General features: G+C 40.7%; 1 protein-coding gene across 1 annotated transcript; it reads left to right on the top strand.

Moving 5' to 3' along the window:
• Positions 1 to 950: 950 nt before the first annotated feature.
• Positions 951 to 14,595, top strand: LOC113636405 (adhesion G protein-coupled receptor E3-like). The gene is made up of 11 exons (XM_047803066.1): positions 951 to 1,119; positions 1,207 to 1,365; positions 5,356 to 5,433; positions 5,550 to 5,727; positions 7,806 to 7,966; positions 8,076 to 8,234; positions 10,768 to 10,995; positions 11,070 to 11,302; positions 11,432 to 11,489; positions 13,727 to 13,999; positions 14,217 to 14,595. The coding sequence occupies exons 1-11, from the start codon at positions 976 to 978 to the stop codon at positions 14,313 to 14,315; spliced, it is 1,770 nt and encodes a 589-aa protein (XP_047659022.1). The 5' UTR covers positions 951 to 975; the 3' UTR covers positions 14,316 to 14,595.
• The last annotated feature ends 4,717 nt before the right edge of the window (positions 14,596 to 19,312 follow it).

Below are 19,312 nucleotides of genomic sequence, written 5' to 3'. Positions count from 1 at the left end.
TGGAGGTAAAAGATCTTTTATGGTTTTCTAATAATAAAATTTTTTTTTTTTTTTTTTTTTTTTTTTTTTAAATGTTAAATATTTTCTGATATGTACTCATGAAAATCTCTTTGGCCTTTGGACAGCTTGTAGAACGTTATATAAACATAATAAGAAACCTTATGGCACGTGTGAAAGATGTTGTTATGGAAAAAAATGATTTAATATCCTTTGGAAACAGTGTATTGGAAGTCAGTGGAAAGCTTGTGCAAAGACTCATACAAAAGAACGCAAGCATTTCTCTCCAATATTTAGGTATGGAAGCTGCTTGTTACAAGATATTTGAGATTAAGTTAAATGCAATTTGATAGACTATATATGCTAAAGAATAAAGTTAGAACACAGTTGGCTTTTTTATATCTTTCCAGAAGTTCAAGTAAATATTGGACCTAATGTCAGCTCTGGCGAAAACCTCACACTCATCACAAGCAATGCATCTCTGGATATCAGTCTCTCTGGGATTTTAGAAACGTACCAAGGTGCAGTAGTAATTCTTATTAAATATAAACAATTGGTTTGGGACACAATCCACAATATGAGGAGGTTTATATTTTGTGTCATAGTTAAGAATATTTTGAAGAGAACGAAAACATATTTCCCTTTTACTGAAGTGCAGCTCCATAGGCAAATATAACTACAAATTAAAAAAATAAATAAATATATAACCAAGACCCCTTATATACCCCTTAGACCCCAAGTGAAATTTCATGGTATAAATGACGTTCCAGGCTGTGGGTCTGTTACACTCACTTGTGGTCCCTGTGTTATCTTGAATTCATCTTTGAGGTTGCTAGCCATGTTGTTAGCCATGCTACCATTATTTTTTTTGTCTGTGGACTGGACTCAAGTATATCTTAAAAACTGTAACTGAGATAAATACAGTTTTTAATTTTCCCTTCTGGCCCAGGTTCTGTGATATTTTTGAGCTACAGTGACATGCCAGACATCCTGAAACCTACCTTCTTCAAAACAATCATCAACACCAAGAAAACTCTCATGTCCACTGTGGTATCAGTCTTACAATCTGAAATCAATACACAACTTGACAAACTGGTCCATGTCACCTTCAAGCACACCACAGTAATTTTTTTTTTTTTTATTCTGCACATTTTAATGATAGTATTTAAAAAACACACTTAAGATGTATCTCCCTTCTTGTTTGGTTAGGCATTAGAACCTGAATTCAGTCTCTCGTGTGTGTACTGGAAGGACACAGAATGGGTTGAAGATGGCTGTGACATCATACAGACTAACAGCAGTCACACTGTGTGCTCATGTAATCAACTGGGCACGTTTGCTCTCATCATGGAGACTGACCCATGCAGAGTAAGACATCAGTATATTATACACAGTATTTGATTGGCACTGTAAGCATCAGGAATGTCTTTTCCTCCTTCTCCAAACTGGTACTCTGGCAGTGAGAATCAATATAGGATCTATATAGGATTTAGGTATTAGTCTCTGGTACTATCCCAAAGGCATATACCATGGATTTGTTGCCAGGTAAAATCTTTATGCCAGCAACCCTCTGGCAGTATGCTAGTATGTTTATGGTGTTTTGGCAGACACCCTTATCCAGAGCAACTTGCATTTTATCTCAGTTCATACAACTGAGCAGAGGGTTGAGGACCTTGCTCAGGGGCCCAGCAGTGGCAGTCTGGTGGACCTGGGATTCAAACTCACAAACGTCTGATTGATAATCTTACTTAGGTTTAGTACAGGCATGTCCCTGTGGCTTGGTGTTAGGCATAATCTTTATGGTTGCAGCCATTGGTAGCAACTATTCTTCTTGAAGTCATCACAAACCTGCAGAATTTGTCAGGTTTTGCTTCTATGAATATTGGAACAAGGACTATTAAATCTATTAAGGAAAAAAGTTCAAGAAATAGTTCATTCATTTTGTCTTGGGTTCTTAGTTGTCTTAGTTTCAGATATACAGTATATGGTAAAAATATAAACACACTGGAGCAAATGTTGCATAGGAGAATAGATGGTAGAGCCAGACAGCTAGGGTTAACCTTTAGCCTAGCATGGATTCCTGCTCACTCGTCACTCTCCTGCTTCCATGCAGAAGTACCATCTTTTTTCTTTGAGACCCCTCCCCAAGACCCGGTTCATGTAGTAGTTTAAGGTCACACAGCTTTTCCTGAAGTCAGTAGTTTATTTCTCCTGAGCTTCTTCTTCTTCTTTTGGCTTTTCTCTTCAGGGGTCGCCACAGCAAATCATCTCTCTCAACTTATCCCTATCTTCTGCATCCGCAACACCCTTCACCCACTAGCTTCATATCCTCATTAATTACATCCATATACCTCCTCTTTGGCCTTTCTCTTTGCCTCCTGCCTGGCAGCTCCATGTCCAACATTTTCCTACCAATATACTCACTCTCCCTCCTCTGAACATGTCCAAACCATCTCCTTCCCTAATTTTGTCCCCGAAATGTCCAACATGAGCTGTCCCTCTGATGTACTTGTTCCTAATCCTGTCCAATCTTGTCACTCCCAAAGAGAACCTCAACATCTTCAGCTCGGCTACCTCTAGCTCTGACTCCTGTCTCTTCTTCAGTGACACTGTCTCTAAACCATACAGCATGGCCGGTCTCACCAGTGTCCTGTAGGCCTTCCCCTTGATTCTCACTGATATTTTCCTATCACACAGAACTCCTGACACCTTTCTCCACCCATTCCAACCTGCCTGCACTCACTTCATTACCTTTTTTCAACTCTCTCTATTGGATTGTTGACCCCAAGTACTTAAATTCCTGTACCTTCTTCAACTCTTCACCCTGTAACTTTACTGTTCCACTTCCCTTCCTTTCATTCACACACATGTACTCAGTCTTACTAAGACTAACTTTCACTCATCTCTCCAGCGTAAACCTCCACCTCTCCAGGTTTTCCTCCACCTGCTCCCTGCTCTCACTACAGATCACAATGTCATCTGCAAACATCATCGTCCAAGGAGACTCCTGTCTGATCTCCTCTGACAACTGGTCCATCACTATAGCAAACATGAAGGGGCTCAGAGCATGAAGGGGCTCAGAGCTGATCCCTGATCCACCTCCACTTTGAACCCCTCTGTATGACCTACACCACACCTCACCACTGTCCTGCTCCTCTCATACATGTCCTGCACCACTCTGACATACTTCTCTGCTACTCCTGACTTCCTCATACAGTGCACCCTGTCATATGCTTTCTCCAAGTCTACAAACACACAGTGCAACTCCCTCTGACTATCCCTATACTTCTCCATCAAAATTCTCAGAGCAAAATTTGCATCTGTTGTGTTCTTTCTGGGCATGAAGCCATACTGCTGCTCACAAATTTCCACTACCTGCCCTAACCTAGCTTCCACTACTCTTTCCCACAGCTTCATTGAATGGCTCATCAACATTATCCCCCTATAGTTGCTGCAACTCTGCACATCACCCTTATTCTTAAAGATAATCACTAACACACTTCTCCATTCCTCAGGCATCCTCTCACTCTCTAAAACCCTGTTGAACAAACTAGTTAAAAATTCCACTGCTGCCTCTCCTAGACACTTCCAGACCTCTACCGGGATGTCGTCAGGACCAACTGCCTTTCCACTTTTCATCCTCTTCAAAGCCTTCCTGACTTCATCCTTTCTATTATTTTTCCCTCTCATTTTCCTCATTCATCAGCTCCTCAATGTATTCCTTCCATCTCCTCTCTACACTCTCCTCACCTGTGAGCACCCTTCCATCTCTATCCTTAATAATTCTAACTTGCTGCACATCCTTCCTATCTTGATCCCTCTGCCTAGCTAACCTGTACAAGTCCTTCTCTCCTTCTCTAGTGTCTAACCTAGTGTACAACTCATCATATGCCTTATGCTTGGCCTTAGTCACCTCCCTCTTCACTCTGCGCTGTAACTCCTTGTATTCCTGTCTATTCTCTTCAGTCCTGTCCATGTCCCACTTCTTCTTGGCTAATCTCTTACTCTGGATACTATCCTGAACTTCCTCATTCCACCACCAAGTCTCCTTATCTTCTTTCCTTCTTCCAGATGACACACCTAGCACCTTTCTCCCTGTCTCCCTGATCACTTCTGCTGTAATTTCCCAGTCATCTGGCAGCACTCCCTGACCACCCAGAGCCTGCCTTAACTTCTGTCTAAATTTCTCACAACATTCCTCCTTTTTCAGCCTCCACCACTTGGTTTTCTTCTCTATCTTTGAACTCTATCTTACAGACCATCAGAGTCATCCTACATACCACCATCCTATGCTGTCTGGCTATACTCTCTCCCACTACCATTTTACAGCCACTAATCTCTTTCAGATTGCCTTTTCTACATAGGATATAGTCTACCTGTGTTCTCCTACCTCCACTCTTGTAAGTCACTCTATGTTCCTTCCTCTTCTGAAAATAAGTGTTAACCACAGCCTTGTCTATCCTCTTAGCAAAGTCCACTACCATCTGTCTTTCAAGGTTCCTTTCCTTAACGCCAAACTTGCCCATCACCTCCTCATCACCTGTGTTCCCCTCACCAACATGTCCATTAAAATCTGCTCCTATCACCACTCTCTCACCAGTGGGAATACTCTCCATCACCTTATCAAATTCACTCCAGAATCTCTCTTTCTCCTCTAACTCACAACCTACCTTTGGGGCATAACCACTAACAATATTCAACATCACCCCTTCAATCTCTAACTTCAGAATCATCACCTGTCTGACACTCTCTTCACCGATAGAACATTCTTTACAAACTCCTCCTTGAGGACCACACCTACCCCATTTCTCTTACTATCCACACCATAATAAAACAGCTTGAATCCTGCTCCTATACTATGAGCCTTGCTACCCTTCCACCTGGTCTCCTGTACACACAGTATACCCACCTTCCTTCTCTCCATCATCAGCCAACTCTGTACCTTTCCCTGTCATAGTACCAACATTCAGAGTTCCTATTCTCAGTCCTAAACTCTTACCTTTCCTCTTCTCTCTCTGTCTGTGCACTCTCCTCCCTCCTCTACTTCTTCGACCAACAGTAGCCCAATTTCCACTGGCGCCCTGTAGGTCAACAGCGCCAATGGCGATCGTTGTTAACCCGGGCCTCAACCAATCTGGTATGAAATTTGTACTGACGATTCACATGGTTAAATTTGGCAATTTTTTTATGCTGGATGCCCTTCCTGATGCAACCCTCTATTTATCCGGGCTTGGGACCGGCACAGAAGTCACTGGACTGTGACCCCCATGGCTAGATTCCTGAGCTGTTTTCCAATATTCAGCAGAAGTTGGTGTGATGGACATGTTTACCAGAGTTTCTGATCAAATTTTTTTACAGGACAATTTGACAATCTCATGCATAATGAAATTTCTGAATATAAGCCAGGCTATCCCTTCTGCAGTATTACCACAAGAGGTGAGACACATGTGCTGTTCTTTCCAAATTGAGAACACAAGTGGGATGATTTTGGGACAGGATTGTCATTTTGTTTGAATACGTAATCATCGTGTATCTTTATGGCTGTTGACTAGAAAGTGGAACATTATTTGAACTTAACAAATAACCTCATGACTCACCTGGAAAACAATGGTACTTACACAAATAATTCCATGTATGGAAATGTACTGGATGCAAATCATAAACTGGTATCTTCACTGGTGACAGCATCACGCACCAACAACAGCATAAGTATCTTTCTTCAGAATTTAGGTACGAATCTTTCTTGTAATTTATACATTGCTGCTAGAGTTCAAACATTATAAATTCACAAATTTACCTTAAGTATGGCTTATTAATAGAAATAAACATGTACTATAAATACATTTTCTTTTCACTTCTTTGTTCAAATATTTTAATTTATTCTAGATTAACCTACATTTATATCTTTTCAGAAGTTCAAGTTGTGATGCTGTATGAAGCAAATCCCGCCTCCAGCTATTCTTCCTCACAATTAAAAACAAACAGTGCTTCCATAGAAATCGATCTGCTTGGGATTGCAAAAAATAACAAAGGTAAGGTAGTATTTGTATTTGTCTGGCAATTTTTTTACTCATTAAAGGTTTTTTAAAATCTACTTTTTCAAACATGTTTGGAAAACATTTTTAAAATTATATAAAGCACATATAAGAACACAAAAAATATGGTCACATATGGGGTCTATATTCTTAAAGATAATTTTATGATTAAAGATTGAATAATTATTTTACATACCCATCTGGGGTCGGGTCCTGAGATCATGCACTGACCAATTAGCACTAGTGTTTTCTGAGATATTCAACATCCCGCTTGAACAGTCTGTAATCCCATGATTTAAGCAGTGCATTATTGTTCTTGTCACTGAAGAAACCTTAGCATCCCTGCACCCACGACCTTCACCCAGTAGCCCTAACCTCAGTTGTGATGGCTTTGAAAGATCTCTTCATTTCTTGACACCTTGAACCCAATAGAGTTTGTCCCAGACGCTCTACTGAAGATGCTGAAGATCTCTATGCATCTCTGAAGATGCATAGAGAAGATGAAGATCTCTATGCATCTCTGAAGATGCTGAAGATCTCATGCAATTCTGAGCTATTTGAACAACAGAAGGAGAATTATCGAAATGCTGTTTCTTGTTTCCAGTTCAGCATTTAACATCATAATTCCCTTCATATTCATCACCAAGTTGGAGGTCCTGGGCCGTAGCCTGACTACGTGTCAACAGATTGCCAACCTCCTTATAGATGGCAACAAGCAGTACATGCCTCACCCTCCCATTCCCTCAACATTAAACACTTTCAGATATGTGTTCTGATCCCCTGCTGTACTCACTGAACATCTATGACTGTGTGGCCACTTCCAAATATACCACCATGGTCAAGTTTGCAGATCACACTGTTGTGGTGGGCCTAATCTCCAACAACAGAGAAATGGCCTATCTAGAGGAGACTAAAACCTTAAGATAAGGTGCCAGGAGATGAACTTCCTCTTGACAATTTGCAAGATAAAGGGGTTGATAGTAGACTTTTGGACAAAGCAGAGGAAAGAGAGGAACAACCAAACAACAGGACCCCTGAGAGGAGAGTGGACAGTATCTAGGTGCTTACACCAGATCTGACATGATCCTGTCACATCAACACCCTGGTGAAGAAGGCCCAGCAGCATATTTACCTTAGACAATTAAAGGATGTTTGGTGTAACTTTAACTTGCACCATTGAGTGCATTTTGATAAGAAGCATCACAGCCCGGTTTGTGGTCACTATCATGCAGGCCAGGCAAGTTCTCCAGATAGTGGTGCAATCAGCTGAGTGTTCCATCTGCATTGATCTCCCTGACCTGCAGTCGATTAGCCAGCCCAAGAATGGACTCAGTCAGAAAAACACTTCTGATTCTTGAATGCAAACACAGAGAGAATAAGGAGAAACTTCTTCCCACAGGCCATTTAGGCCAGCCAGTTAAACACCTGGAGCTTGGACTTTACAGGACTTATCAAATATCACCCACTACCTCAACCAAAATGCACTAAAAACTGCACACTCATATGCACCTCATAGCAATGCTATATACATATGACCACATCAGTAATTGTATTCACATGCTTTATTTTTTTTTTATAGTTTGCCTACTTTATGTTTCCTTGAACAGCTAATCCCATTTTATTGTACAATTAAAATAGTCAATTTTTTAATTTTTTTATTTGACTATTAACACTATTTTGTCTGATTGTGTATATTCAAAATAAATTTTGAATTAAAACGTATTGAAATGGTTTAAATTTTACAGAATTATTTAATATTTTTTGTAACTTCAGGATCAGCTGCTGTGGCCTTCATGAGCTACAGTGACATAGCAGACATCCTGAAATCTAGTTCAACCACAAAGTTCATGTCTACTGTGGTTTCAGTAACATTTCCTAAAACCACCCACACGTGGTTCACCCAACCAGCCAATATCACTTTTAAATACATTTCTGTGAGTTCAACATTGCTGTTTTTTTTTTTGTTTGATGGTTAAAATTGTGTACATGTGAGTGTGTGTGTCTTTTATACTAAGTCCTCTTCTCATTTTCCTTGTTGGATAGGAGTTTGACCCTGATGGTACACTCTTCTGTGTGTATTGGGTGAGAAATGATTGGGTTGAAGATGGCTGTGTTATTACACAGACTAACAGCACTCATACTGTGTGTTCCTGTGATCATCCTTCAGTACTTGCTCTTATTATGGAGACTACTCCATGTAAGGTAAGAAACTAGGAAAAGGTCACCAGCAACTAAAACATCCTGGAATTGCCTAGAAATCATTATAACATTACTGTGGATGGTAAAACACAGACACTAAAGATGTTAGTGGATGTTCTTCCTTTGATATCCTAAAGACTGCAGCTGATATGGACAGATTACTCTCAAGTCTCCATTGAAAAATTGTATATCTTCAGTCTGATAAAATAGACCTAAATTTACACCTCTAATAAGTCACACACAATCTCCTGTTAACCTCTTACGGGCCCTGTGCCGTACACGGCACGGAAGTAGAAGTGACCACTAGGGGATGACCCAGAAACAAGCTTCAATTCAACTTTAAAGCATCAAATCCTCCAAAAACACGAAAAAACCTATTTACCTAGTAAAGTTTATACTCTCAATAATTTTTTAAGCCCACACACAAAGCACAATATGATTCACAGCCTTCATACAACTAGAAAAAAATTTCGGACAAAACTGACCTAGGTGGCGCTAGACCGGTTTTTCCCTTACATTTAGACGCGTCTCTTTCTTCACTGGGGTAATATATTCCAACACAAATAATCCACAAAAATCCACACAGGTCCAAGGAATTGAAATCTGTAAGCCTTTTAATCAATAAACGCTCTGGTCGCGCCGCAAATATTCCGTTAGTGTTCTGAAAACTGGAAACAGAAGTGCGCCATCATCTAGTTTTGCCGCTCTAACTCCTAATTGGGATATGCAAAAATTCAAAGTCTACGTCATATTTATAGCCCAGGTCCTAACGAATCAAATAAGCCCTCATTTGAGCCAATCGGTGCTTGTATGGCAGAGATAGACGGCTGGGAATGGTGGCATGACCTAATTTTTGGGAACCCGCCTTTGACTGACAATTACTCCTTCCAATAGCAATGAAATGGGCCGGGACCTATACAGCCGTTTAGCCAATAAGCAGACGATTCCAACGCTATGCGACACGCCTTACATTCTTTGCCTGTGTCTGCGTGAACTGGATGCGCAGAAGAATTCTTGCGTAATCCCTGACCTTTTGTCCCTCTCACAGCTCAGGGTGTCAAGTTACAGGCCTGTTTTCACACCAGAGTGATAGAGAGAGAGTCTAGGCTTGTTTATGGCTTGTCAGACTGAGCCTGCAGCCTTTTATTTCAAAGTTATATAGTAAACAAGTACACAAAAACGCTGCACCCGACGACCAGGGCCGTAGAAAAATATTCATATAAAATCCATTTTTGGGTCTTTTGACTTGAATTTTTTTTTGGTGAAAGCCAAGACATGTGGCTATGACTCTCAGTTGTTGGTTTGTCCCTAACATGTTCCAGAAAAATAAGATTAATCAGTTTATCAGAAAAACAACCCAGGCGGACAGGAAAATCTGCATTCAAACCCCTGTAACTTTGTGCCAGTAAGGCCTAGAATCAATCTGAAACTAGTTTCTGAAACTCATTCTTTCAAATGAGACCAGGCTCACCCCTGTGTGTCAAAGTATCTGGGAGCTGTACCACTTTTTGTTGGACAATGGATATAGGCGGAGGTCCGTAATACAATATGCACTGTTGGACTCTGTACTATAGATTACAGAAGAGTAATGATTTACAATAACACTATCTGTTGTCACCTACATGAAGATAACTTTCTTCTAAAGATTTCTTTTTTCTTGGGACTTGCCACCATCAAAGCAATAAATGTACATTTTAATTTCAATTTTACATCCATATTTCTGTAAGGCTGTGACAATGTCCTTTATTAAAAGTAGAAAAATTGAAATATCAGGGTTAGAAATAAGGTGCAAAAGGATCAGACATGATCAAATCTGGATTATGCAAACAAAGATTATACGTAATGATAGTTTACAATTTTAGTTTTGTTGTGACAAACAGCTTGAGATAACAGCAAACCTACCAGCATTTCTTATACAGTTCTTTTGAGTTATTCGTGGTTGTATAATAATATCCATCAAGTACACTATATGGCTAATAGTAGATGCCTGACTGTTACACCAATATTATATGTGGTGCCTCCTCAAACACAGAAATGTAGCACACATCTCTTTATGCTGTAGCATTACATTTTCTTTTAATTGAACTAAGAGGAAAACCTGTTCCCACATGACAATACCAGACCTGATTTGCCGTGATTAAAATGGTCAACAAAATGAAATGTACTACACAGATGGGATAAACTAGAACAACCCTGCACCCTTGTCCTCACTAATGCTATTGTAGTGAAACAGACAAATTCCCATATCCTTGCTCCTATATCTAGTGGAAAGCCTTCCAGAAGAGTGGGGATTATTGTAACAGCAAAGTGATGACCTAATCTGTTATGTTATTTATTTCAGCATGTATGTGTGATGGTCAGGTTTTCCCATACAGTTGTCTGAATCATTATCATTTATAGCAACTTGTTTTGTGTGTGTTGTTATTTTAGTTTTTGAAGAAGTGATTGATTAATTGATTGATATATAAGTGAAATTACTGAAGTCATTTTATAGAACATTTATTAGTTTTCTAACTGATACTGTTTTCTAACCTAGACATTATTTGGAGCCACTGTGTCCATGCACTGTCACCCTGTGCTGAACATGTCCATAGCTCAGGGAGTGGGAATCGTCTTCCTGATTTTGTGTCTTCTGACATTTGAGTTTTGTTGGCAGAACCCAAATGAAACCAACAAAGCTCTGATAAACCTGTGCTTAACTCTCCTGCTATTTCACCTTATTGACCTGCTCAAAACTCCTCTCCATCTCTATCTTCAGCCCCCGGTAAGTGTTGTTACATTCTGTTTACACATTTACGGGTCAAAACCAATTCCTCAGTATTTACTCTTCTCTTTCAGCAAGCCTGTGCAGTCATGAATGGTATCCGATGGTTCTTCTTCATCTCTACATTTGTGTGGATGTTCATTGAAACCGTGCTGCTCTTCCAGGTTGTAAATAAATTATCACAGATCAGATTGAACCGTCAAGAGTGGTTAAGCTGGAAATGGTTAAATCTGACTGGTTACACCACTCCCCTGGTTGTGGTGATTGTGTGTGCTGTAACTCATAAAACACAGCCTCTTGATCAAGAGTAAGTGTGGAGAGTGACTGGAAGAAGTGTGGCTCATTTTCATGACAATGCCTAAGATGACCCATATATTATAATTTTCTTGATATGTGGTATGATATGAACTACTGTATATACATTTTCTCTGTGTAGATGCTGGGGAGCTAATGACAAAGTCATCTTTGACATTCCTATACTTTTCACTGTCACAGTGAGTACTACAGATGTCCTTATTGCAAAGCATATACAAAATGAATTCTATTCTTATTTACAGTTTTTTCAGTTGCTAACAAGCATTGTTCAATACCGAAACCACATTTTCAAAACTCTTCACACGGTCTGCATTACCAGCATGAATGTGTGCCAAACAGTTAATCTCACCTACAAAAGTCACTCAGACCATCAAACACTGGCAACAATTCTCATTCAGACAACACACATTTCATTCACAACACACTGACCTAAAAAACACTAACGGGAAGCATTACAAAATTGATGAACTTACAAAATTTATGAAACTTTTTTAAAGTTTCAATGATTTTCCACATACAGTAAATCAGTTCTTCATATACAATACTGTAATACAATTTCACTTTATTGAAAGCAGTTGTAACAAGAGTGAATCAGAAATTAATCAAAATTATTTTTTTTATATGAATATAGTACTTAAAATTATAACCAAAAGTTGAAAAAAGAGGGGAAAAAACCATTATAATACATATTATTAATAATACATAATAATAATAAAAAAAAATAAAATAAATACATTCTACACCTTTCTGTAACAACATGTGTAGTTCATTATTTTACAGTTATGGTTCTAGTCTGCTCTCTCTCTCTTTTGCATTTGGCCACAAGTTCTCATCAACATCACCTTCCACCTCCACACAGATAGAAACTCCTCTATGGGGTTTAAGAAAGGGGAGTATGGAGGAAGGTATAATACTGACCTTTGGCTTCTCTTCTCTGCGGGCACAAGTATATGTAGGTCATTTAGAAACAAAACGAGCCTCTGTATTGTAGGGGCCAATGAGTGGTTTGTGTAACAGCAAACCCTCATTGGACATTGCTGCACACATCATGATGTTAGCTCCCCTTTGGCCTGGGACCTCCACAGTTGCTCTCTGTCCCATTACATTTCTTCCCCTGCGTCGTGTTTTTGCCAGGTTGAATCCAGTTTCATCCACAAAGATAAAAGTATATGGAGTTCATCTGGCTTCCATCTCCAATACCCTCTAAATTGCAGACAGTTTCACAGTAATTGACATTATGCATGTGTATGTACCCTGTTTGGTTACTGAACAGACATCTTACCTGGACATATTGATACCGGAGTTCTTTCACGCATTCACTGTTTTTCTCAAAGGGTATAGTGTACAGTTGCTTCATTCTTATTTTATGTTTCTCTAGGACTCTGGCAGTTGTTGTTGTGCTAACATTATTCAAAAGTTCACATTTTCAAAAGTGCCATTGTCTACCACCACTCTCTCCCGAATTTCCCGAAATTTTATTGCATTCTTGGCACTTACCATAGCCACAATGGCAATTTCTTGCGCAGTAAATCTATACTATTATGGTATTGTTTTTTGTTTTTTAAATTGCAATTAGCTTGTAATGATAATTTTTTAAATTTTTGGCTATAAAAATGAGAATATTTTAAAATAATTACTAAATGCTTGGAATTTGCCATCATTCTGTTTTGAATGTGTTTTTCATCATTTTGAATGCAGTGTGTTAGCATTAGAAAAATGTGCTGAAAATACATAGTATTTTGCATGTTGTGGAGTATGAATGGGAAAAGAGTTCCTGAATTTTGAAAAGTTGCCTGAAAGCAATGAAAAATGGTTCACAGTTTGGTCTGCATTCTACTTCTGTTTCGCTGACTGTGTGAAGAGTTTTGAAAATGTGGTTTCGGTATTGAACAATGCTTGTTAGCAACTGTAAAAAGCTGTAATGTGTAAAGAATACCAAACCACATAGCATACAACAGACCATGCAGTTAGATGAAAAAGCACTAGAGTGGATTATTTGTTCTATAATATAAAACATTTCACAACACTCCAGGAACAGGTAAGAAGTGAAGACAGCAGCAATAAAGGCATAGTTAAGACACAAAAGGGAAGAAAGATAGTGTCTGGTGATGTCTTTGGTTTGGTCATTAACCTCAAATGATTATTAAAAATAATTTGGTCATTTTAGTTTGCCAAATTACATTAAATTACCTTAAACATTTCTATTCTGTTTCCAAAAGCTAAAATAACAATAACATTTCAACATCTGTATATTTATGGACCTGACTGAAATTAAGAACTGAAATATATGTATATCAGTCTGGGTTGGTAGCGATTATCAATCCTAATCTAATCAGTCTCTCTTGGTGGCTTCATTCTACTCATACTTTATGATCCATTGTATCTTATACAGCTGTATTATTATTGTTCTGTGCAGTCAAACATGATTCTCTACATCATCATCATCATCATCATGATCATCACACTGAAACAGCTGAAAAATGAGAACTTGCAGAGGAGTAACACTGATAGGACCGATATGATGATCCGTGTGATGTTTAAAAGCCTGGCCCAGTTTATTATCCTCGGCTGTTACTGGATATTCCTGTATATCCCCAATGAGGACGGGGTTTTTTATAATGTGTACCTGTTCCTCAACTCTCAGCAGGGAACCTTTATCTTCATTGTACACTGTCTCCTCAATCAAGAGGTCAGTGTTCACCTAACAGTCATTTTCATGTCTCACTTAAAGCCTTATTGATATATTGTTCAGTGCTTTTACTGGTGAGAAAAATTAAAACGTATTGAAATGGTTTAAGGTGGCATAGTGAAAGGTTTATTAGTTGTAAAGAATAATTTTTTAGACAAGAAGTACAGAAACAAATGGACCTATACAGCTGTCTATGGTTATCTTTTTGTGCTTTCAGATGAGGCAGAAGTACAAGAAGTTGCTGTGTGATATTTGCTGCTTTAAAAAACCTGGCACTGTTACAGCGTTTGAGGAGACTCAAGAGACGCAGCACTGATTTCACATTATCGTAATTTTAGAATACACAAATCAATACAATAAAAAAGCAAAACTGAGAGATGTATAAAAACAAATGCATCAATGTGGTGACAGGGTATTGTGACAAAGTGGAGTTACCGTTCACCACCTTCTGACCAATGAGAATGCAGAATTATACAGCACTGTAGTATAACAAATATATAACGTCTAGAATAACTTCTACTTTCTTTTACATTTACAGCATTTAGCAGACACCCTTATCCAGAGCGACTTACATTTTATCTCACTTTTTTTTTTACATCGAGCAATTGAGGGTTACGGGCCTTGCTCAGGAGCCCAGCAAAGGCAGCTGGGTGGATGTAGGAATCAAACTCACAACCTTCCGATTGGTAGCCCAACACCTTAATCACTAGGCTACCTTTCTGATATTAAAGGGAGCTGTTAATCGCATTCTGTTATCTATTTTTAAACAATTTTTCCGTTTGCAGCATGAAAAAAAAAAATAAAAATCAAGTAAATATTCAAGCAATGAAACTCATAGTTCTGGGACCCCGGCTTGATCCTGAGCTCAGATTACGTCTGTGTGGAGTTTGAGATGTTTCCACCCGTGCACGTGTGACTTCTTGCACAACCGGTGATTAATTCCTGATTACTTAAGCAGCACGTTTTATTATTTATTACCTGATATTCTGAAAGATGTCGTTAGTGATTGCTTTACATTCTGAGCCTTTGCTGTGTATTATTAAATTACTTATATGATTACTCTCTGGCCTTGTTATTAAAAATTGTGTATTTTGACCTGTGGTCTGCAGTATCGTTTACATACTGGACTGTGACATCACTTTGTTGGACTAGAATTTCAATAAATTTTTTTTTAAATCTTTTACATGGATACTCATTTTGCTTGTGCCTCTTCATTGTGACAGTAGTACAGAACTAGTTTTGATGTTTTCACACAAATCACATGGCTTCACATGTTTCAATTTAACCAATTTAGCATTTTTGCAGTTCTCCAACAAATTTAGGCAGTAATTCAAAACTTTATATGTATTTTTGGTTTAATAAAATTATTAAATTAATACAAATCACCAGATCCCTACAACATACCGGTTAGATGATATTAGTAAAATACTGCACCTCAAAATCCCTGAAGTAAATTATTCAAGTATGATTTCGTATAGACTTGTAAAAGGAACACAAGAAAGATAAGTTTAGACGTAATAATGTACATTGCAGATATAAAACTGTACACATTGCAGACTCTGTACTCTGTATATTTTATACTGTATATTCCACTACAATAACAGACTGACATGGGTTCCATCCATCCATCCATTTTCTGCCGCTTATCCGGGGCCTTGTTGCGGGGGCAGCGGTCTAAGCAGGGACTTCCAGACTTCCCTCACCCAAGACACTCCGTCCAGCACTTCTGGGGGAAGACCGAGGCGTTCCCAGGCCAGCCGAGAGAACCTGTCTGGCTGAGAACCATGGCCTCGGAGGTACTGATTCTCATCCCCCGCCGCTTCACCCTCGGCTGCAAACCGTCCCAGTGAGTGCACGCTGCATTTCTTGATTTGATGAAGCCAACAGGTCAGGATCGTCTGCAAAAAGCAGAGACGAAATCATGTGGTCTCCAAACCGGACTCCCTCCAGCCCCGGACTGTGCCTAGAAATCCTGTCCATATAAGTAATGAACAGGACCGGTGACAAAGGGCAGCCCTACCGGAGTCCAACATGCACCGGGAACAAGTCTGACTTACTGCCAGCAATGCAAACCAAACTCCTGCTCCGGTCATATAGGGACCCTGACCCCATACTCCCAGAGTACCCCCCACAGGTCGCCACAAGGGACACAGTTGAATGCCTTCTCCAGATTCACAAAGCACATGTGGACTGGTTGGGCAAACTCCCATAAACGCTCCAGCAACCTGGCGGGGGGATAGAGATGGTCCAGCGTTCCACAACCAGGACGAAAACCGTATTGTTCCTCCTGAATCCGAGGTTCGACTATCGGCCGAATTCTCCTCTCCAGTACCCTGGCATAGACTTTTCCGGGGAGGCTGAGGAGTGTGAACCCCTGTAGTTGGAACACACCCTCCGGTCCCCCTTCTTAAACAGAGGGACCACCACCCAAGACTGCCAGTCCAGTGGCACTGTCCCCGGCCGCAACGCAATGTTGCAGAGGCGTGTCAAGCAAGACACTCCCTCTGCCTCTGCTTCCTTAGTGGAAGACATGTTGGTAGAGTTGAGGAGATCCTCAAAGTACTCTTTCCACCATCTGAGGATGTCCCCAGATCCCGACTCCCACTGTAAACAGTGTGTGCTTGACACTGCTTCCCCAATCCTGAGGAACCAGCCAGTTTGCCAGAATTTCTTGAAAGCCGACCGATAGTCCTTCTCCATGGCCTCACCGAACTCCTCCCAGACATGAGTTTCTGCCTCCGCAACCACCCGGGCTGAAGCTCAATAAGACTCCTTCTTCAGCTTGACGGCATCCCTTACTTCCGGGGTCCACCACCGGGTTTGGGGATTGCCGCCACGACAGGCACCGGAGACCTTACGGCCACAGCTCCGAGAGGTGGCGTCGACAATGGAGGTGGAGAACATGGTCCACTCGGACTCAATGTCTCCAACTTCCCTTGGGATATGGATGAAGCTTTGCCAGAGGTGGGAGTTGAAGATCTCTCTGACCGGAGACTCTGACAAACATTCCCAGCAGACCCTCACAGTATGTTTGGGTCTTCCAAGTCTGCCCAACTTCCTCCCCTGCCATCGAATCCAACTCACCACCAGCTGGTAATCAGTTTACAGCTCCACTCCTCTCTTTATCAAAGCGGTCGTTCCTCCCAATCTCACCCCTCCCGGTGTCACTGTTGCTGCCCACGTGAGCATTGAAGTCCCCTAGTAGAACTACGGAGTCCCCGGTATGAGCATCTTCCAGCGCCCCTCCCAGAAACGGCCAGAAGGTCGGGTACTCTACACTGCCATTTGGCCCGTAAGCGCAAATAACAGAGAGACCTATCCCCGACCCGAAGGCGCAGGGAAACGACTCTCTCATTCAGCGAGGTGAACTCCAATACATGGCGGCTATGAGGGGGGCTATGGGCAAGCCCACACCAGCCCGCTGACTCTCACCGTGGGCAACTCCAGAGTAGTAAAGGGTCCAGCCTCTCTCAAGAAGCTGTGTGTGGAGGAGAGCCCAACTATCTCTAGTCGGTATCTCTCAACCTCCCACACCAGCTCGGGCTCCTTCCCCCCCAGCGAGGTGACATTCCATGTTCCTAGAGCCAGATTCCGTGTCCGGGGTTTGGGTCGCCAAGGCCCCCGCCTTCGACTGCCACTCAATCCACAATTCACCGGCCCCTTACGGTTCCTCCTGCAGGTGGTGGGCCCACAGGAGATCAGCCCCACGTTGCTCCTTCGGGCTGAGCCTGGCCGGGCACCGTGAGGTAAGACCCGGCCCCCAGGCACTTGCATTCGAGCCCCAACCCTGGGCCTGGGCGACGTCATGGACCTTGTTTTTAAGTTCCTCATAAAGGACCCCAGGACCTATTTGCCTTGAGAGACCCTACCAGGGGCTGAAAGCCCCAGACAACATAGCTCCTAGGATCATTCAGGCACTCAAACACCTCCACCACAACAAGGTGGCGGTTCAAGGAGAGGCTGACATTGGTATAAGGAGTCATAGCCATCAGTCTGCCTTCAGAATTAGCTTCATGACATTGGCAGACTGATGACTATGACTCCTTATAGAGTCCCTGCAGACAAATAACAACCAAGATAAGCACCTACAAAAGGGCATGTGAGCATCAGACCTGGATCAGCCTACTGGCAGAAGGTGGCCTGAGTATCTGGATGTGCTGATTAAACTTACTGATCCAAGACAGATCCATATCCACACATTCAGAATTAGTTATTGTCACTGATATTGTCACTGCAAGAAACGCGATGGTAATAAACAGAGGTGGGAAGTAACAGAGTAAAAATACTTTGTTACTGTACTTAAGTAAATTTTTCTGGTATCAGTACTTTACTCCACTATTTATTTTTCGGACTTTTTACTTTTACTCATTACATTTTTACACAAATATCTGTACTTTTTACTTCTTACATTTTCAAAACGGACTCGTTACTTTTAGTATTATTTCTTCTCATTGAGCGCTGTTTCCAGCCTATCATTCTATCATTGTGCGGATTTTTCACCATGTGACTGGTGTACTGTATTATTTACTGGTTATCAGACATAGACTAAGGATCGCGGAGCTAACAATGAGCAGCACGCCTACAAAAGGAATGGCTAATGTTAATTCATAGGGAGTCACCGATGTTAAAATAACTAACAATGAGGACATTCCTGAACACTCATGGCCAACACTCATGGCCATATATGAGGGAGATGCGTTGCGAATTGTGTCAACCAGGGGGGGTTCTAGACCTTTTTTAGGATGGCTTCAGCCCCCTGTCTGTAATCTCAGCCACCCTAAAACTATAAGTATAATTTTTACTTTCATAAATAAACAATAAATATTACGTTAAAATTATTTATCAGTTTGATCCAAGAGCGAATTTTTTTTTACTTTGCTTTTACATGCGTGTGTTGTAGTCTTCAGCTGTCTGCTTTATTTGAACTGAAAAGCACAGGTACGCGCAACGTGCAAGCGCAGTCAGAGCTATCTATAACGTTAATCGGCGGAAAGCACGCAAAAGCAGTGAAATTTCACTATTCTTAGAGTTGTCATATAATATATAATATAGAACTCTTCTTGTTTTAAATTCTCACTGAGGGCTAAACCCCCTAAAGATGAAATCCTAGAACCGCCCCTGGTGTCAACCCAGAAAACACAAAGTGCTTAATTTAATTAACATTAATTTTGTTATTTGTAAAACATCACAATAATTTTGAGTTGTTTTCAAGGACAGAGCTGGAATCTCCCTACGGTTTGGGATATGGCCTTGGTGATACACTTGGTAAACATTATATTTCCAAAAGTATTGGGTCACCTGACCTTTCCTGCT

The sequence above is a fragment of the Tachysurus fulvidraco genome, chromosome 18, assembly GCF_022655615.1.
Source record: "Tachysurus fulvidraco isolate hzauxx_2018 chromosome 18, HZAU_PFXX_2.0, whole genome shotgun sequence".
NCBI lineage: Eukaryota > Metazoa > Chordata > Actinopteri > Siluriformes > Bagridae > Tachysurus > Tachysurus fulvidraco.
The sequence above is the reverse complement of the archived record's forward strand: the minus strand, read 5'-3'. Positions and strand labels throughout refer to the sequence as shown.